This window comes from Ambystoma mexicanum, chromosome 1q, assembly GCF_040938575.1.
Source record: "Ambystoma mexicanum isolate Mex_15411 chromosome 1q, UKY_AmexF1_1, whole genome shotgun sequence".
NCBI classification, from domain to species: Eukaryota; Metazoa; Chordata; class Amphibia; order Caudata; family Ambystomatidae; genus Ambystoma; species Ambystoma mexicanum.
In genome coordinates, this window is record NC_090922.1 from 1,343,194,739 (window position 1) to 1,343,216,595 (window position 21,857).

Consider the following 21,857-nt stretch of genomic DNA (forward strand, 5'->3'; position numbering starts at 1 on the left):
AGGCAGGGACACTTGAAGCCCTAATCACAGAAATTGAAATCTGGGAATCTATTAATAGCATGCCCAACAATAAAACCCTGGGACCCAATGGACTGTCGATTGATTTATTTGATTTATTTACTGGAATTCTTGTTTGTTTAGTGCGCCACATGCCTGCAGGCATCAGGGCGCACACAAAACACAAAACAGGGAGACGAGACAAAGACATTAACACACAAGAAGGTAGGTCATGTAGTCAGGGGAGAATCAGCTAGAGAGGCACAGCCAGACTAATCAGGGGATTTATTGAAAAGCGTAGTTTTTAGAACCTTTTAGAGGTCCAAGGTAGAAGCAATAGACCGAAGGGTCAACAGGAGGGGATTCCACGCAATCGGGTCACGCACATCAAAGCTCGATTTCTATAAGGCGGACATTGACATACATGCCTCATTGCTTTCTTGTCCTATATTGGGAATCGTGTTTGGCTCCCTGGCACTCTAATGGAAGCTAACATAGCATCACTTATCGGGCCGTTTTTGATGTTGAACAGGGATAAGATAATGGCTGAGATATTACCAACCGGGTTGTTAAAATATTAGCCCAGGAGACCGCTATGGTGTGCAGACCAAGATGACCACATGAAGCTGAGTTCGGACTAATCCCATCTCCAGGATGTAGCTTGAGTGATATTTACCCCCGATTTTGGTTCGCCTTGAGAGGGTCCAGACTCTGGTCCTTGTGGAGACTTGGATATTTCATCATCAACAGCCTTTATTCAACATCGGATAGCACAAAAATTAAAACACCATCCAATTAAGCTCATAAGTTTAAGGTTCTGTGTCATATTTCCACATTTTAAAGACCAAACACAAAAAAGGCAGATTTATTTTGGCCGTTTTTGTGTCAGCTTTAAAATGCCGAAATACAACACATTTCCCCTCCCCTTCCCCACCCTCTTCCAATTCTAAATCCGGGGGGCGGGGGGAAACTCCCCCCGAACCCTTCTTTTTCCCCAGCCACCACCACCTTTCCAACACAACACATACAGACTATACATACAGACACACTATCAGCCCCACGTTCACTTACCTGACACTTCCGTGCCTGTCAGTCCCTGCCCGCAATCATGTGCGTTTAGGGGCGTGACAGTTCAATTTAGAAAGACCGCTCTGTGCAGTCACAGAGCAGTTTTTCACAATCAATCTTTTTTTTTTTTGAAAAAAGGTCTTTTGACAAAATACCAAGTTTACATAAATATCTCAAATTATAAATATACAATATAGTCATAAAAGACCATTAACAGAATGAAGTCTTGCCATACGTAGTTTCCCTTTTCACAGTTTTCTTTTTTTCTGTTTATCCCCTCTATGTTTTTCTTTCTTTTTTACCATTTTTCCCAGGCATCCGTCACCCTCCTCCTCCAAACCGCCGTGGCCTTGTCTTTTCCCTTACCTGTGTTTCTCCTGCACTGCGTCCACTCCCCCGCCCCTTCTGTAATTGGCCTGGACTCCTTGTCTGACATCCGTTTAAAAGAGTGACCCAGGGCAGCATTGCCCGGGAAGCCATCGGTTAAGGGCTACAAGGCAAAGGGCAGCTCCCCACTGAGCAGCTCCACTCTGCGTTTGCCTATCTTCGCCTGGGATGCCTGACACAGACGATCTACAGCAACGGATGAGTTAACCGTGGTGTGGGCGAGGAGTACAGTCATTATTGTACTCCATCAAAACCCCACCACTCATTACCAATTATAATATAGCCCAATTGCATTTAGCCTAATTGTGTAAGGTAGCCTTACCTTGCTTTTAGCCCACTTGTGTTAGTTAGCCATTCCTTGCATTTAGCCTAATTGGGTAAGGTAGCCATATCTTGCATCTGGCCAACTGTGCAAGGTAAATAAATGGAACGCAGGATGTAGACATTGTTGTTTGTACAGCTAACCCATTTTCTCCTCCAGCACACTGCACCTTTGTAGCATAGTGGAAAGCACAGGTTCATTCCACACACCCTGCACTCATGTATAATACAACACGACTGCCAAGAAGCTACCTTTAACAACAAACATTCGAATTCTAGCTTCCCACATAATTCACTGTATCCTTAAACACAACCCTCCCTGTTTAGTTCATAGTATACCTCAGCTGCACCCATCCACACACTAGTCAGGCATTGGTGGCTAGCAGGGTCTTGGCCACCCTAACCTAACTTTAAAGGCTGAAATTCACACACGCATAATAGCACCTCCCAATTTCCCAAATTTGGAATCCGGTCCATCCAAGGGCGTTCAACCAACAGCGCGTTGGGACCACGGTTTGAGAATTCCTTACCTGTAGGGGAGACGGTCTGTGTAGGCATTGTGCTTATCACGGGTGCTTCCAAAGGATTCGGCAGATAGATTGTATCCACTGGATTAATCGTGCTCTGAAAAAGAAAAATTGGTTACATTTCACAGATCTACAAAACACCATCTTAATTGGTCACCTGAGAATTAGAGACACAATTGGGGGAAGAAGCAAAAAGATAGAAAACTTACGCCATCAGAAATATATCCCTAATTATAATTTTATTACAAATATTTTAATGTTTAACAAACCAGACCTGGCATTCAAACTATAAGCTGGATGGTGTGCGGCACAGTGTGTCTAGTGAGGACTGAGGACAGACCTCTGTGCATTTCGTTTCGGATTCCTGCGATCCCTGTGACAGTCTGTCTACTATTTCCACAAAGACTCTTCAAAATCACTGCGCACGCGCGGAGCGCGGCGCGGTGTGCGGCACAGTGTATCTAGTGTCCAGTGGCCTAAGGCCGAAGATCGAAAAACGGAGATAGACAAACGGAGCCAGAAGCAAAGAGCGGTGAGCAGCAACCAAAGCTTTTTCCCTTCCCCTTTCCCCTCCCTTCTTCCCTCCCTCCTCCTCTCTTTTCGCTCCTCCTCCTCTTATCCCCCTATCTATTTTCCGTTTCCCTCTGCTCCCTTCCCTCTTCTCTCTTTCCTTTTTCCTTCTTTTTCCCTACCTCTAGTCCCTTCCTGCACCTTTCCTTTGCTGCCTCTTCCGCCACTCCGCTCCGGGGACACCCGTGAATAAGACACTAAGACACCGTAAATATCTCGATCCTACGCAAGTCTCGCTCAAAGACTTTCTGCCTTACTTGAGCGTCCACAACCCCCGTTCGCGTTTCATTCTCAAGTGAACGGCTATCCTAAAATATCAAAAAGGGAATGGCGCCGCTCTCACCGACAGAAGTGGAGGCCGGGAGGTGGATGCGCAGCGACAAAATACAGTCAGAACATGGCCGCAGGGTGGACAGCAAGCAGTCCAACAGTGCTATGCTAGAACACAACAGCAGCATGCTTAATGCCTCGCAAGAGGGGCAGTCTTCAGATGCTTTGCCACTGATCTCAGGAGTAAAAAACATAAGCATCACGGCCCCAGCGAATCCTGCAGCCACTGTAAGGGGGCTGAAAACTGGAGACCAAATAGATCTAGACGTGCCACCTGAGACCTCCCTGCAAGAAGCGACCGTAAATAAACAGAAAGGCTACCTAAACCTGGAAAGAACAAAAGGCCCTGCCCCTGCCCCTCCCACGGATCCCACACAAACGCCCCGTCAGCGTACCGCCTCGGCGAATGACACCAGGCCTGAAGCTGTCGGAGGACGGCCTCGGCTGGGTTCTGCATGGCTAGGGTCTCATCAGGTGGAAGGAGACATGGGGCACCAACGGCAGCCTACACCAATGCCGTGCGAAGATATGAGGATAGGCGTGGTAGGCACAGGTGAAAAAGATGACCTAGTCCAGAGCCGGGAGGGGAGAGGCCTGGCAATGGCCATTGTACATAACAGCGTCAGAAAAAGGGCCCCAATTGTGGCGGCCAAAGACAGAAACATGCAGGACAAAGACAGAAAAAAGCAGGCCATTTAGCCGTCGGAAAGGCCTCCCTCCCCTAAGACACTCGAAAATGAAGAACGAGTGGAGCCAGGGCCGGGGGACTACGTAGATGACTCCGTTTTCATAGAGACAATGTCGGATGGCGGAAACATATCCAGCCAAGACCCATCAGCAGAAGAAATTAAAGCCCAAAGAATTCAACTAGAAAAAGTACAACAAGAAAAAGAAGATCTCTTACAAGAGTCAAGGGCCAGAAATCCAGAGAACAAAGGGCCCAGGGATCAAATTGCAAGTTGTGAGATGACTGTGTCATCCGATCAGTCTACATCACAGGACGAACAACATAAACAACTTAGAGACACGACTATAAGGAAAAAAATCTTTAAAAAAACCAAGAAGGCTGGAGGCAAAGCCAGGGCAGGGATTGATATTCCACCTAAAAAGAAAGGCTGGAAAGCAGGCCCTCAAATGGGTGAAGTTTCGAAAAGACAAGATACAGTGTTACTCTCAGCTTCCTTGAGGGATTACTTTATAAAACAAACAAAGCAAAAACAAACCACAGACCAAGAAATGTCAGATGCTGAAATTCTGGCGGCTATCCGAGAGCCTCCCTCACCGTGTAAAGCCCAGAAAATTGATCAGCCACAGGAAAAATCACTACCAAGAGTCAAATGGCACGCTCGTATTTCACCAAACAGAACGCACAATAGTGAAGTCGTGAAAGGAAAGCCCCCGGCTGAAATTAGTGCGAAGGACCTTATGACATCAGAGAAAAATGCGGAACAATTAAACATCCTAAGGACAAATGATGAATGCACTAGTGAGCCAAGTGGGGAGACACCACACTCAGGAGATCCAAAACAAAAAGACAATAATCAAATAATAAAAACGGCAATAGACCATCAAACGTTAGACCCATCAAATGTAGCCAGTGAAGGCTCACACAGCTTATTGAGCAAAAAAGTCACTTTAGCCCAACCCGAATGTCAAGCACCAGCAGCCATGGCTAATCAAGAGACTCAGACAAGACTCAAACCAAGCGAAAGACAGTCCTACGTCGAAGATCAAGCGGCGTGGACTAGATCGCATAGCCAGGCACATAGTAACATATCATGGGCGGAATCTTCAGCCAGCTTACAAGGCGTGATTGCAGGAGGGGACAAAAGATTCTCTGAAAAATTCAATCAGCTCCATAACGAAAAAGAACTTTACACGCCAACCAGAAACAGGAGGTCAAGTGACATCCCGGTAGGGTTTGAGAAAGAAACACCCTCAGAAAAGAAAAAAAAGGCTGACTTACTATCAATCATGTCAGCCTTTTCAATAGCGCTAAACCCCTTCAGCAAACTGTATGAGGCGATTCATGAGGCCCTAAAGGACAACACGTCCATGATCACCTCACTTAAGGATAAATTGACCTTTATAGAAGGATACCTAACAGCAGTAGAAAGGAACTCAAATACCATACAAAGGAGCCTCGAAACCAAACTAACGAAGTTCGAAAACAAGCTGCTCGAGATGGATCGACAAACCAGGCAGACACTAGCAATGACCTCTCAAAGTACGCAAACGGAAGAGATGGCCAGAGTCACAGAAGTGGCTCCGATTTTCACGAAAGCCCGTGTCAAATTACCAGGAGGTGTGTCGGATCAGAGTCGAGCCTTGCAGACAAAAAACATGAAGAAACATGCAATGGAGAGCCCCCTCCTGTGTGTTCCTCCAAAGAGTCTCCCAGACACTCGAGTGAAAGCATCCCTCACCTCCGCTGTGGACCCCCCCGTCGACAGATCCGACAGAGCCATTCCCAGCAAAGAAAAGCGACAGGTGACCATAGTGGGAAATCACTCACAGCAAGATCACCCAGAAACCGCGCAAAGGTCTCCCACGCTGATCCACGCCCTCGATTCATCTAACTCTTCTGACGACTCTGCCTGCGCTGAAGAGGAAACTTTAAGCCCGCAGCAACCAAGAATAGCTACCCCGCCGGCTTGCGTTAGGACGCGATCTGGAGCAAGGAGGTTTACACAGGTGGAGGCTCCAAGCAACCATGGTAGACCTCGCTCGAGCACCCCCACTATTGGTTTGGAGGCTATCCAAACCTTAAAGAAAATGGAAGAGAAGCCAGTCCCCAAAAAAGAGACAGACCGTCGTGAAGAACGGATCCCTAATCACGAGAAGAGAAAGTATAGGATTAATTCCTATAAAAAAGACTACGGTCGATCAAAACCGGCAGAAAAAAAACTCCTAAAACTCGAAGGGACATTGCTATTCAAATTAGAGCAATTTTCATCTAAAGATAGATACATGGTCTTAAATAGAAGGACAGTCTTAAAAATTACAGCAAAAATTGACAAATTGCGGCATCTATCAACAAGGGACCTGGTTCTGGTGGAACCCTACCACAAAGACCATAAAGCTAAAGCATACCTACACATAAGGTCGAAAGCCCTGCATGAATGGCCCCTTGAAATAGCAAAAGAGCTACAGTGTCTAGGCTTAAAATTAGAAAAACTAAAGGAAAATGAAGATACGACAGGCTCTCAAAGATACGCCCCATCGAAATTTGCTAATAGAAAGGAGGAGTTGGACGATGGCCGAGACAGAGAAGAAAGCGGGAAAGGGGAAGATTACCCCCGGAAACGGGACAGAAATCATCACATATCATTTACTACGCCAAGGCGACGAGTGGAAAGCTCGCGTAACGCCTACATAAAGAGGGATCAGGCGACAGAGATCAAACCAGCTCAATCCCCCTCCACGTCAACCAAACCTTGGAAATGGATTGCAGACACATTCGGCCGTAAGAAGAAGGCCTAGCAAACAATCCATGACGCCGTCAATAACAAGATCCAGGTAACGATCCCAGACCAATTTAAGGAAAAGACCTCACTTCAGATGGCGTCGTGGAATACAAGAGGATTCAGCCACCTAACTAAGCCCAGCGATGTAAAATTGAACCGCTTTGACCTAATTTGCCTGCAAGAAACATGGCTAACAGAGAAACCTACTCTCGAAGGTTACAGTATCGAAGTTTCGCCAGCTCAGAGACCCGTATCAGGAAGACCCTCTGGAGGTTTGTTAACAGCAATTCGATTAGGCTCAGGAATCTCACCTAAGATCAAAATCTGTGAAAAATATGGTATGCTGGCAACCCTAACAAAGTGGAATCCCCAGGCGCAAGGGAAAAATGTCCAGATGAGCCCTGATCTGGTCATAATAAACCTTTATTGGAATCCCGAGAAAACAGCTACGAAACCATTCTGTGAGCAAGTTGCAACAACAATAGACGAAATTAGAGTAAACTTCGACACCCCCAATATAATCATTTGTGGGGATCTCAATGCAAAATGTGGAACCCAATCGATAGGCAACACGATGGCAGTAGCATTGAGGAAAAGGGACAAAAGAGGTCAAGCATGGATGGACCTGATGAAATCGAGACAATTTCACAATGTCGCCTCTCTCCAAGAACTCGAAGTGCAGATGCCAACCTGGGAGAGAGCGCCGGCTGCGGCAAATCTCGACTACATCTTTGTTACTGAAGGTTTGATTCCATACTTTGTGGAATTCCAAGTGGAAAGAACCAGAGAAAGTGACCACAACCTCCTATTTCTGTCGTGGAGGGGTGAAACCAAAGAGCGATCATTTTATCCCTTTGTAATTGGTGTCAACACGCAACAAAATCGAATTCGGCTGACCTCCGGTAACATAAACATATTGGAGAACAAGCTTCGCAAAAACCACATGGAGATAAACAGCGCTAGGGAAGCGTCTCAACCTGAATATGTCTCTTTACTGATACCCCACAAAGTAAGCTTTGGGGGAAAGAATGGAACTCAACCCATACACAAACACACGTTTAATGCAACATTGGTCGAAAAACGTAAAGATCTTACAAAATTGAAAAGAGCGGCAAAAAAAAGCAACACCAAAGAAGCCTGGGCTAAACATCAAGAAGGTAAAGTAAAGTACAAAGCATGGCTTAAGCAAGAACGACAAAATCTCTATCAGAACGATGCAGAAGCAATGCTGAAAGTCTGTGTGTCCAAGAACAATCGTGACTTCTGGTCACTACTCAAAACCGTTAATGGACAGAAACCAAATCAGATCCTGTGTGATGTCACAGAACAGCAGTGGATCACCCATTTCGCGAAATTATACGCACTTCCGACCTCTGGCACCCTCTGCTCTACGCAAAACCAACCCCCAAAGGAGGAAAACGGGGGCTGGGCGAATATCACCAGTCTAGACGAGATCCTAAAGGCAATCAGAAGCTTGAAACAATCCAGGGCCCCCGGCCCAGACGGTCTATCTAACATAAATCTGAAACAACACCCTGAAGCATGGGCGAGGGTGATTAAAGAACTGTTCGAACAGTGTGTATATCAAAAACAGATACCGACTAACTGGACAGAGGCTGTACTTGTTCCCATCTATAAAAAGGGACCTAGAAATATACCATCCAATTACAGGCCCATAGTCCTATTAGACATTATTGGAAAAATCTTCGCGTCACTGATACTTACCCTCTTTAAGAAATGGGCTAAGAACTCGCCGGCTACTGACACTTTTCAGACAGGCTTCCAAAAAGGAGCGGGAACAGGAATCAATCTTCTGGTCCTTAATACAATCAAAGCAAAGGTGAAGGAAGGCGCCCCCAATGTCCATATGGCCATGATCGACCTATCTCAGGCATTTGACATGGTGGATCGTCAAAAACTTTGGTCGAAATTAACAAACTGGGAATGTCCAAAAGAGATCTTGGATCCCATCATGTCCCTCCACACGAAGACTTCTCTAAGAATTCGATTATGCCAACAAGGAACACTCTCAGACAAGATTGAAACCAAGAGAGGAGTGAAACAAGGCTGCCCGTTGGCTCCAGCTCTATTCATAGCCTTTATTGGCGATTTCCAAACCACCGAGGAGCTTGTGCGAGCCTTCCCACCTAAGTTGGGAGAAGTCAAAATGTCAAGGCTATGGTACGCGGACGATTTAATTTTGTTGGACCAGACTGCCATAGGCCTCCAAAGACAGTTAGCCAATCTGTCAGCATACATGTAGAGCAATAATCTAAAGATAAATACAACAAAAACCAAAATTATGTCATTCTGCAAACATACAAGGGGAGTTCAGCAATCTCACTCCTGGTTTTTGGAGAATTCAAAAATTGAGGCAGTAAAAGAATTTAAATATCTGGGTGTGCAGTTAGACAACTCCACTAAAGACATTGCCTTGCAGCACACACTATGGGAAAAAACTCGAAGACTCACAGCCCAAACCCGTGCTGTTGACAAGAAATTCGGAAAATTCTCCTGGATACCGGCAGTGCAGTACTACAAATCCAAAGTAGTCCCAGCTTTAACTTACGGCATGGCGTCAAATTTACACCTACCATCTGAAATTTGGGCGAAGTTGGAAGGTCACATATGGAGATCAGTGTTATCCTTACCAAATTCTGCCCCCATATCTGCCATACGGAGAGACCTGGGCTTACCTTCTCTAGCCTCAGTGATATTGCAAGGTGCCGTCCAACTGTACAGAAAAATCCTGTTACCTAGCTCGTTGCCGATATTTCGCATCATGGAAGCGGAAATTGCAAAAAAGTCTTGTAAACCCTTATGTGATTGGGAAAGAAAGATTCTTGAAAGCCTAGAAGAAGTGGCCTGTTCAACAAAAACGCTCCTGAGCAACCCGGGAAAAGTAAAGAAAAAACTAGAAAATCAAGATTGGATACGCACTACGGATAAAATTCTTCGCTATAAATCATTAAAACATCTGCCACCCACTACAAATCGTCTAAAAGTCCCTCTGAACTATTGCGAGAAATTTCCAGAGAAGAACCTGAGAAAAATTTTCATGAGAGCCAGGCTGAACTTATTGAATACAAATGAAATCATGGCTATCAGAAGTCCAGGAACCAATGCGCATTGCCGGCTCTGCGCCGATCATGCCCAAATAGAAACAATCCGACACCTGCTCGTGTTTTGCCCAGCTTTAGCAGGAGAAAGAAAAATGTACTTGGCACCACTCACTTCAGATCTAACAATAATGGATGAAGAGACTTTGTGGTTCCGTCTGATCGCAGGAGATTCTCCAAGATGGGCTAGGTCGACAGCCAAATTCTTGGAGGGAGTGTTAAAGAAAATCAACCCTCCAGATGGCAGCACCCTTTGAAAGTAGCACAAGTGAAACCACAGCCGGAGCAAAGCCCGGTTTGGACTTGCACGACACATCGAAAGTGGTGTCCTAAGTACAAGTACAAGTAAAAAACTTAAAGCAACACTCAAAGCATAGCGAAGCATCTTTTGTTAAAACCAATAGGTTAAAGAAATAAAAAAAAAAAAAAAAGAATTACCCAACCATAAACATTTGGCACAAATACAGAAAGACGCAAGTGCTTACTGGTCAGACAATAGGCCAATATAACCACACAGGGACAGTTCCACATGGCCTGCATGTTGCTCGTTACCAGAGTATACATACTTTGAATGGATGAAATATGTAGAACAGCTACCTTTTTGCTGTAGAAGGTATTTGGGACTCCAGGTGAACAAGTAACTTATGGGCTGACCCTCATTCTGCTTGCAGAGAATCATTAGGTATCAGGGAAGTCCACATATCACATGACTAGCTATCTGGAGGAAGGAAGAGAGAAAAAACACACACACACACACACACACACACACACACACACACACACACACACACACACACACACACACACACACACACACACACACACACACACACACACACACACACACACACACACACACACACACACACACACACACACACACACACACACACACACACACACACACACACACACACACACACACACACACACACACACACACACACACACACACCCCCCCCCCCCCCCCCCCCCCCCCCCCCCCCCCCATCTTCATCACTGAGACCTGGCTGACACCCACCTCCCCCCCTCATCCCAGACGTCCTTGTCCCCCAACGGCTACAGCATCCAAATCAGAGACGGGCGGAACAAGACAGGCAGAGGACTTGCAGTCATACACAACACCTTGTGGCCCTGCACCAGACTTGACGCAGACAACATTGGCTCCTTCGAAGCCCCCTCCTGCCAATTCCCGCTCTCCCCAAAGGACACAGTACAAGCCTTCTCTGCCTACGCCCCAAGACTATGGAACATGTTGGCACCCGACCGAAGCTCTCCAGCCTTGTTTTAAGTTTGTTGTTTTGCCCCTCCCAGCACCTCGCAGCACAAACCACAGGACCCTTGTTGAAGGCAGCCTGTCCTTGGTTTCTGATATTTTCTGATCGATTGGGGGGGGGTCTAACAGCCTTATGGACGGTGGTCTGGGACTGACTGGTACCTTGAAATGCTGGAGTCTTGGGGTGCTATTACTTAGAGTTGGGACGGGGAAGATTGGAGGCTCGTGCCCTCCTTCTCGTGGGATTGCTTTTCACAGGGGGCTCTCAAACCTCTCATGGCCTTTGCAGGGCGCATTATTCCTGGGATACAAAATGCTGGCAACATGAGACAATGAAAGGTCTAGGAACTTCTACAGCTCTGGCCTTTCTCACCGGTATCGGAATGCACTTTTTCCATCTTTGTGAAATAGCCCTGTCGTCCTGGTCGCGGTGCCTTTAGGCTTCGATTTCAATATGGCTGCTATTGTCAAAGATGGCATTTAAATCCTAAGTTACTGTAAAGACAAAGTGTGCACTACCCTCCCCGCACTATAGCCCGTGTTGACACCCCCGAACCCTATACCCTCCCCGAGCCTCTACCGTATACGCCAGGCCTCTGCCTCATCCGAAAGCGCTTGGGGTCTGGGACAATCGTCCCCCCTTCCCAACACTATTTAGGTTGTTTTCTATAGTGGTAGGGCCAGTTAGAAGGTAGGTTTTTTGATGAAGGACTATTTTTTTTACAGGAAGGAAAGCACGCTTAGTTAGGTTTTGTAGGTAGGGCAGCCCCTCTTAGAGATAGGGACAGACAGGCCTTTTCTTTACTTTATATCAATACAGCCCTTGAAATGTCCTCCTCGAGAAGGACTCCCTTCTGGTTTGCCACATGTCCCAGTGGTTTTATAAAAAACAAGTGACTCCATTAGCAGTTCTCACAGTCCTAGTTAATTGCTACAAATATCACTGCAGAAGCATCACCAATTTACTGTGGTAGGTCAGGAGACAGACCCGTTTTTGGTATAAGCAGGTAGTTCATTTAAATTATAAGAAAAAGGCCTTTCTATCCCTATTCTATAGGTTTCCCTACCTAACAAAACGAACTAGGGTGCGCGTCGTCAGTAGTGAAGTCCTAAAAGTAAACTTCTGTCCTCCATCTCAAAGCTAATCTATCCTGACCCTACTACTAAGAGAAAACAAAAACTCCAGGAGAATGACTCCCTTCTGCTGGATAGGCTTTCCTCAGCTCCAGTAGCGTTTTCTTAAATAGTTCTTGGATATTTCTTGAATTAATTTGTACAGTTCGTCTCAGGGACTTCGCCTGAGAAGGAAGTCCTTCTTCCTTCTTGAATTAGACTTCGTCTCTTCACTGTGCTTGGCAGTTTATCCACTTGTACTATGTCAGGAATCAGGTTGGGTCTGGCCGGAATTACAAAGGACAAATGCCGTCCCCATCACATAAACAGAGACATGCTAGAATGCGCCCGCTGCACCATACCCCACTGTTACGTACTGCAAAACAAAGGTCAACGTCCTGTCGCACCGAATATCGGAAGGCTTACCCTTCGGCTTGATTGCGTTGGCAGTTGCCATGGCGATTGGGGCAAGCACGCCGAATCCGTACGTCAGACGCACGCTAGGTCATGTGACTTCGGCTTGATAAAACTATGCCGTCTGAGTTGTTTGTTGCTTCTGAATTTGCTGAAGTACGCTACGTATCCTGGATATTGTAACCCGTTATCTCGCTTTTCCTGGTGTTCCTTGCCAAGTTCCTAGCCCTTCTGTGTTTGGTGTTTTGACTCCACGTCCTCCCTTGAGCGCTCTCTCCCCGTTCCTTACCTACCTGTTCCTCTCTTGTTCTGCCTTAGTCCTTCCCCTGGCTGACCTCAAGGATCTGTCTTTTGCTTTACCTTGGTCTCACGTTCTATCATTGGAAGGATCCCCTGTTGCCGACCCGGACCTCATTTGGACTGCCTTTGCTTCACGTTGTGTCATCGGAAAGACCCCGTGTTGCCGACTCGGACTTCTTTGGATTGCCTTCCTGGATCCACGCTCTTGCAAGTGTCCCGAAAAGACCGCTGGTGCTCTTCTCCTCCCCTCGCCCTAAAACGAACTAGAGACTGCAGGAGTATTCATGTAGGGTGAAGGGGGGAGTGTCCTCGTGCCATTGGGTGTTCCCTACTGGACTTCCGGCCCCCAGGCGTCCGTGTGCCAGCGGGAACAGTCCTAGTCACCTCTGCACCTGGTGGTCTTGCAGGGAGCACTTGCATCTTTTTGGAAGATCATTACTGCTATGGTAAGAGTGTCTGTCCTTACTCCTAAATTCATGTCTGTGCATTCCTACTGGGTTTTCTGTAAGTACTAAGACCTCTCGTTTGTTTGTTGTGACAGAATCCCTGCAGTATTTCTTGGTGTTGATTGATTGTAAAACAAGGGGTTACCTGGAAGATCGTCTCCTTTCAAGAAGAGGTTCTTCGGCATTGCGTCTGGGTCCATTCTTCCAAGTAATTGATCCCTGGTGCTGGTTTGTTTTATCCAGACACAGGGTTACATTGCAGGGTAGAATTCATCGTCTACACAACGTGGGCAACTTGGATCGGCTACCCTGACATACTATGCCTTCTTGAATTATCTCTGTATTCTTTTTGTTCCTTATTTCTGCATCAGCAACATGTCTCATATCACATTCATCTTGTTCTGACAAACTGCGCTTCTCCTTAGATCGAATACAGCAGTCCAAGAAACTGTTTGCTCCCTTGTTCGGTTCCTGTCTTGTTTTACTGAGTGAGACATGTTTGACTGATTTTTCCTTCTTATGAGTATTAGACCCTTCACTGAGGCAAGTAAACTGAGTCTCAGTTATTCTCACTCTTATGGGCACTTGTCCTTACACAAGGACACATAGGTTGATTGTCGTAGTTATTCTGACTCGTATAAACATTTGTCCTTTCACTAGGACGAGCAGGCTGTGTGTCTCCTTGGTCCCTGTATCCCCCTCCGGGTCTCCCACCTCTCCAGTTACCTTCTTGTTCAAAGGTAACGACACCAGGTCTTTCTCCAGGATCAGGGCGACACCGAGTCAGAACGGTTTCTGCGTTCACTCCGACGCTTTTTAATTCTTTTTCGTTGCCCGGTGGGGTCATTCCAGAAACGGTCTCAGCGTTGTTTTTGGAATGAACAGTCCACCTTCCACTAGTCACGCCACCCTCCCCCGCCCGGTTTTCCTTCTCTCGGAGTTCTCTTCCCCTGCAAGGTTCAGCTCTCTGTGCCTACTGGTTACACCCATGGAAAGTACACTCCAGAACAGTGGATCGCCCTGTTCTTAGCAGCTGCCACATCCGGGCTGATTCGAACTTCCCGGATTTCACACCATTTCCGTAGTCCTCGTTCCCTTTTTATCTTCGCTTTCTGGGTGCTCCACTGCTGAGCATCAAAGTTCCTTTTCTCTTTCCGCTGAGAATTCTCTATTCTTTCGTTCTTCATTGTCACAGTTTGATTGGCTTCCGACCATAGCGACGGCATTACTAGCTTACCTCACTTCTCAGTATTTTCATGAAACATTTCTTCAAATTGAATGTGTGGTGTAATGTTACAATAACAAACAGTGGCTTGTTCTAATGGATTTCCTGCATGTTACTGATGGCCCACAAGGAAGGGTTTCAGGGAGTTCCTCGAGGGAACGAGAGTCCTTGCTCCCAAAAGTGGAGTCTATCCCTGTGAAGTCCTGCATAATGCCACCGCTAGGGGGAATGTTGCGTAGCGGGCTCACCTCCCTAGCCTCACAAGGAAAGGCTCCACACGGGGGAGAAGTGATGAAACCCTGTGATGTCACAGTACCCAGAGGACAACTCTGAGAATCCACAGAACTGCACCTAACCATCCTGTCCACTGCCCAGTCCGCACTGAATGTACCCAACATCATTTATGCTCCATAAAGCCACAGAAAACTGTCCATTCTCATGCAGAAGTCCACAGAGTCGTTCATTGAGGTAACTTGTTGGTGTTTAGTATGTGTTGGTTTGTGTGGGGTCGGCTGAGGTAGAAGGGTTGCACTCAAGGAAGTTTATGTAAAATTGCACTTGGCACAGCAGCGGCAGACGCCAGCCCGGAGGCCTGTGGAGAGAGCCGGTAGTGCACCAACACTGACCGAGTGGGCGGGCCTGAGGAGAAGGCTGGTGTGTACGGTAGGTGCGAGTGGGCAGGCCAGTGGAGAGGGCCAGTGGCTGTAATTAGGGCGTAAGGAGAAGGAAAGGTAAGTATGAATGTTTGAGAAGTGAATGGGAGTGAACGTGTGAGTGAGGAGGCAAGTGTGGGACAGGGGTGATTTGAAAAGTAGGGGATGGGCTACAACGACACAGAGGACGTTTCAGCAAATAACAGAGAGATGCATAAATAGAGAGAGGGGGTATTGGCTTTTCGGGACAGCCCCTAGAACATGTGTAAAAAGTTGCCCCAATATTGTGATAAATATTAAAATATACTTTTCAGTGGGAGCAGGACAGTATTTTCATGCATGTCCAGGGGCGCGCACATTCGACATTAAGATTATAGAACACATGTTCTCCTACTTGTTAAATGATATGATATGGCATTCATAACGTGCATATACACAAGTGTTTCAAGGCGCGTTGCGGAAAGGGGGGACAGAAGAAAGACAAAAAATGATCTTACTAGGCCAGGTGACATTGGATCACACAAGTTTAGGGGGAAGGGGAAACGTGCGGAGGGGGAGGAGGTGGTGCAGTACATGGGATCGACAGTAAAAATAAATAACTAGAATAAATAAAAGCAATAAGTAAAAGGTGCGGCCAGCTAGTTGCAAGTGCAAGGGTAAGTGCAGACATTAGGTATCAAGTGCTGGTAGAGGACTATAGGGATACAGAAAAACAGTCCCCAAGTGCGTGGGTTTCCAGGAAGGCAGTGCAGGTGTGCAGCTGGCAGGGGAGGGGACCTGGGCCAGAGATCAGAAGGGTAGCCAGGTGACCAGTGCAGTTTAGTTTTCAGCCAGGAGTTCAGCAGGGGAGAGGAGGTGCGAAAGCAGAAGCAAAGAGGAAGGTTTTGAGGTGCTTCAGCAACCAGAGATGGTTCTCCTCATGTTTCAGCGAGACAGTGAGGCTGTTCCAGAGGGAGGCCCCAGCCGAAGAAAGATCTACCACCAACTCGTTGCTTGGAGAAGCGACTGACCCTGAAGGAGTTGGAGGCAGATGAGCAAAGAGCTTGAGAAGGAAGACATTTAGGAAGAGAGAGTTTAAGGTATTGAGGCCCTAGGCCCCAGAAGGCCTTGTGGACAATGCAGAGGGTTTTGAACTTAATCCTCGCAGCCACTGGGAGCCAGTGCAGAGATTTCATTCCTGGAGAGATACGATCCATGGGCTTGAGGCCAAGGACAAGTCTCGCAGTCCTGTTATGGATGATTTGCAGAAGGCGGAGAGTAAAAGCAGGCAGATTTAGAAAGAGGCTGTTGCAGTAGTCCAGTCTAGAGAGAACCAGAGCTCTGGAGACAGTGAGCTTCTGGGGGAGCAGAGGAAAGGAAGAATACCTCAGAGTAAGTTCAGCTGGTAGTGGGGCTTCTTAGAGACATCAGAGATGTGAGGAAAGAAGGAGAGTGTGGAGTCGAAGATGACCCCAAGGTTTTGAGCCTCACAGGTGGGAGCAGGAAGAGGGTCAAGAGAGGCCAACCAGAAAGTGACAGGAAAGGAGGGAGCAGGTGTGCCGATGAGGAGAATCTCGGTCTTACTGGCATTAAGGCAGAGATCATTGGCGGCACATCACTCCTGGATAGCAAACAGACAGTCAAGAGATGAGAGAAGGCGAAGCAGTGGTGGAAGGTAGCCTGAAAATGAGTTGAGTGTCATCCACATAGCACTGATTGTTGGGTCAGGGAGAGGAAATGCAGTGGGCAAGAAGTGCCAGGTATTGGTTGAACAGCCAGGGAGAGAGGTTAGACCCCTGGCGAACACCACAGGTAGAATTAGAGAGAGATGAGAGGAAGTGCCCAAGTTGGACCTGGGAGGGTCGATCGGAAAGGAAACACGTCAGCCAAGCCAGGGCTTGATCGGTGATACCCAGGTTATCACAGAGACGGTTGAGCCAGATTGCATGGTTGACCGTGTCAAAGGCAGAAGAGAGATCAAGTGAGATGACACAGGGGGTGTTGGAATCAAGGTTGAACAGTAGGTTTTCACGGATGTTCAGGAGAGAAGTTTCCGTGCTTCTGGCAGCTCTGAAGCCAGACTGATGGTCATGGAGACGACCAACAGATTCAGTGTGAAGAAATTAAGCTGGGAGATGGCCAGCTTTTCCAGGAGTTTGTCCAGGAAAGGAGTGATGGAGATTAGCCGATAGTTAGCCAGGCAGGACCGGTCGGAAAAGGGTTTCTTAATAAGAGGGTGCCCAAGGGAGTGCTTCAGGGGGGAAGGGAAGACTTCAGTGGTGAAGGAGTGGTTGCAGAAGTCAGCCAGAGCAGGGGCCAAGGGGTGGTGAGAGGGAGAGAAAGGAGAAGGTCTGTAGAGATCAGAACATTATGAGTGCTCTCTGCAGAGTGAGAGGGGCCAGAGGAAGGACATGAAGCATCCAGGTGGATGTTAAAGTCTCCAAGAAGGAGGAGTTCAGTGGTCGAGACCAGGAGGGAAGAGGAGAGGTCCGCCCACTCAGAGAAGAGGAAGGAGATCTGACCAGGCGGCCGATAGATGGTAGCCACAGTAAGGGAATGGCCAGGGGAGAGAGAGAGAGACTGCAGACGAGGCATTCGAAAGAGGAGTAGGTCTGCGTAGGAATGACAGAGGCAGGAATCCACTCGGGGAAGATCAGGGGTACACCCCCTCCGGAACAATTGGACCTGGGCGCGCAGAAGATCTTGTAGCCGTCGGAGAGGAGTGTGTCAAAGCTTGTGACAGAGCTGGCCATAAACCATGTCTCGGTGAAACCGAGGACATCGAGGTTGAGTTCTTCAAGGAGGCGGCAGATGTCAGATTGGTGTTTGACAGCTAAGCGAGAGTTTAGTGTGGCAATGTGGAGAATGTTGCTATCCTTGAGACTTCTGGGGAGGGGTACAAATTAGAGGTATGCCCTGCGGAGGTGTAGTATAAGCCCGAGGGGGGGGGGCAGTAGAGGACGGAGTAGAGGGCAAAGTAGCCAAGGAAGAGACAGCCGGGGAAGGCAAGGAAGCCGTGGAGGAAAGAGGGGCCCAGCAGGAGAAGGAAGGAAATTGATGAGGCGCGGGAAGAGTCTATCAAAGAGGAGAAGATTGGCCTGAGGGGCTTGGACCAAGACGGTACCATTCAGGTAAACATTATTGATGAACTTAGAGGAATCAAAGGAGGCCAGAAGGGCCTCCCACCACCGGGTTCCACCATTAATGCTAACCTCTTTCCTCTCTGATCGACCCTCCCAGGTCCAACTTGGGTCCTTCCTATCATCCATCATCCTCTCCACCTGTGGTGTTCCCCAGGGGTCTAACCTCTCGCCCTGGCTTTTTAACCAATACCTGGCAACTCTCGCCCACTGCATTGCCGTTTTCTGCTCAAATTTCCAGTGCTACACTGACGAATCTCAACTCATTTTCAGGCTGCTCTCGGCCACCTCCTCTCCCTCTCTCATCTCTGATTGGCTAACTGCCATTCAAGATTGGTGTGCCGCCAATGATCTTTGTCTGAATGCCAGCAAGATGGAGATTAAATTATAAGAAAAAGGCCTTTCTATCCCTATTCTATAGGTTTCCCTACCTAACAAAACTAACTAGGGTGCTCGTCGTCAGTAGCGACGTCCTAAAAGTAAACAGTCTGTCTTGGATATTTCTTGAATTAATTTCAAAGAAACGACCTGGGGGTAGATTTTTGTCTTCCGCTGGGGCTTCCCTCTGGAACAGCCTCCCTGCCACTCTAAAACTTGAGGAGAACCATCTCCGGTAACGGAAGCACCTGAAGACCTTCCTCTTTGCTTCTGCCTTCGCTCCCCCTCTCGCCAGCTGATACGTTCTCTGGGCCCAGGTACCTGCTCACCCTGCTACCCTCCCGCACAGCCTTCAGGCCACCCCTTGCACTGGGGTCTGTATCTGTACCCATACAGCACCCCCCCTTTTTCTTCCTGCACTTATCAGACCTACCCTGTCTGGTGCCTTAAATCCAGCACTTGCCAATTGCTGGCTGCGCTACCACGGTTTGTTGCCTTTATTATTTATTTATTATGTATCGGTTTCTCCTTTGCTCCGCACTCTCCACTTCTCCCCCTCTCCCATGCACTTGCCCGTTCTCAATGTCACTGGGCCTAGTAGGATCGTTTTGTTCTCCCTTGTTCCCCTCCCTTGCCTTGTCGAGCTCTGAAACACTTGTGTACGAGCGCAATAGAAATAAAATATCTATATCAATATCAATGGGAGAGGAAGAGAAAGAAGAAAGCACAGAGACCATAAGAAGAGTCCATAGGTCTGGCGAGGGAACGACAAAGAGGATGTTGGTGAGAGTTTACCTAGAGGAAGCACTGATATAGGTGTCAGCGATAGAGAGGCCTGGGTTGGAGACCAGGATGTCCTTTTTAAACCTCTTTCGACCAGATTTAGTGAGGAGATCAGAACAGTCGATAGAGAAGCAGTTAGAAAAGATAGGAGAGACAGAGGGGTACAAAGGGGTCTAAGCTTAAGAGCAGGCAAATATTTTAGGGCTTTGGAAGCTCTACGAAGAGAAAATGGAAGAGCGCCTGCGAAACAAGGTGGCCAGAAAGACGATGTGACAGAAGTACCTAGTGGTCCGTACGGAGCATACCCAGCCTTGAAACCTGCCGCAGGGTATACCAACCCACAGCATGAGTCCCCAGAGAGGGATGGGGGAAAAGGGGAAAAAGAACAGCAAGGGAAGCAAACATGGGGAAAGGCAGGACAAGGGAAACAGAATGTACTTGACGGACATTGAAAAGAGCACGCAGCAACAAGTGGACGCTTTGTTTAATGAGGTAGAGAGGATCATAAAGAAAGTGAGGAGGAAAGAAAAGGAAAGGGGGAAACCGAAGATGGACAAGGGTGAACATTGGGGAAGATAACATTTAAATTGGATAATGAGAAGAACGACAAAGGGAGGAGGAAATGGAAATGTGGGACGACATTGTCGTCTCTAAAGAAGAAGAAGAGAGGAGGCCCAGCATGGAAGATGACAAACTATGGACAGTGGATAAGGAAAGGGGAAGGGGCAAAAGCTGAGGAGGAAAGTAAACAAGGGGGAGCCGAGCAGAAACTGGTCCATGATCCTCTGCAACCGGAGGGGAGAGACAAGGATAGTAATGGCACAGGCAAAGAGAGGGGGACTGGAAGCAGGGCCATGGAAAACAATAATGCCACCATTACAGAAAGGGAGGGGAGATACACACTATGTATCACGGCAAGGGCAATCTCATCTGTAGCTCGCCTGCCTCGTGGCGGGAGCGAGCAAGTGAATATAGGGTCAAGTGAAGGAGTCAGTGGGGGTAACGTTAGGCAAAGGGGTCATGGGGACAAAATATGGTAACACGCGAGAAACAATTGGGGTGAAGTTAAACACAAATGCACATGGTGGAGCCCCGTTTAACAACTGCCATGCCCACATGTAGAGAGTATTAAGGAGCATGTACCACGATAGTCCGGATATGGGGGCTGTACTGAGGTGCAAGATGAAACCGGACAAGCACCCGCAGAGTATAAAACAACAGGTTCAGGAGCTTTGGCCTCTTGAAACACAGAAACCGCGGGACCAGTACATACCTTTATTTGACCAAATATTAGTTAAGGTCCTTCCATCAGACGTGCAGGCCTCCCCAGACAAAATAGTGGGTACTGATGCAAAGGGGTGGCCTGAAATACAGACATTAATAGTACACTATTGTAAGAGGAAGCAAGAGTGAAAGACAGAAAAGCAGACAATTGCGCAAAGGCAGAGAACAAGCTGGTACAGAAGAAACTGGCAAAGATGATGATGGAGGGGGCAATGCTCATCCCAGGCGCTGCAGCAGTGGGGGACGGGGGGTTTCCAGTAGGGAACGTGCCCAGGAAGTGTGATATGTGTAGCCACAATATACCCCACAATTGTGGATACAACAGTGGGGCAGGGGGAACCATCCCATGGGATATTATCCACTGGGGAGAGGGTATTTAAAAGGGGCCAAGGGGACAGGTCTTGAGGAGCAGAATCTCGGTTTAATGGGTCGTGTTTCATACGCAGTAACCAGGGACATTTTGTGCTCATGTGCCCATTTTGGAAGCAAGCCTAAGCATAACTAGAACAACAGGATCCACTGGCACAGCCCCAGCAGTTCCAGCAACCGCAGGCGCATACCCAACAGCTACAAACACAGCAGGCACATTCTCAGTCCCCGCAGGTACAGCCTTTTTGCCCAAGCAGGAACTGGGAGGGGCCGTGGGAACACCTGCGCATGTAAAACAAGCACCCGCACAGACACAAGGCGACGGTACATTACTGGACAGAATGTGGTAACCCACTACACAGAAGTAACTGTAAGGATTCTGGGAGGGAATCCTTTCCCGTTCTCGCAAAACATAGCATCACAATAGGAGAGCCCACCGGAACTGCTTGTGTGTCCATTCCTAGCAGTAACTGAAGACCCTGAAGAGGAACATCGAGGTAACAGTGAAGATAGGACCAAGAGAGTTAGCTTTCATGATAGATAAAGGGGCCACCAAGTCTTGTATAAAGAAGTGTAGGTTCCCACTGTCAAACAAAGTAATGGTCCCACAGGGCTTCTCTGAGGCAATTGTCACTGTTACAGTAACTAAAGATTTACCCTTAACGATAGGCACACAACACATTGTAGCACCTTTGCTGTACTCAAAGGATA

General features: G+C 47.6%; 1 protein-coding gene across 7 annotated transcripts in view; it reads right to left on the reverse strand.

The window, feature by feature from the left end:
- The window catches only part of OSBPL9 (oxysterol binding protein like 9), a 1,764,730-nt gene that overhangs the window by 1,071,684 nt on the left and 671,189 nt on the right, over positions 1–21,857 (reverse strand). For all 7 annotated transcript variants that reach the window (XM_069642205.1, XM_069642206.1, XM_069642209.1 and 4 more), the window contains one exon: positions 2,304–2,397. In XM_069642205.1, coding sequence (XP_069498306.1) covers positions 2,304–2,397 — 94 coding nt within the window. The remainder of the gene's footprint in view (positions 1–2,303; positions 2,398–21,857) is intronic.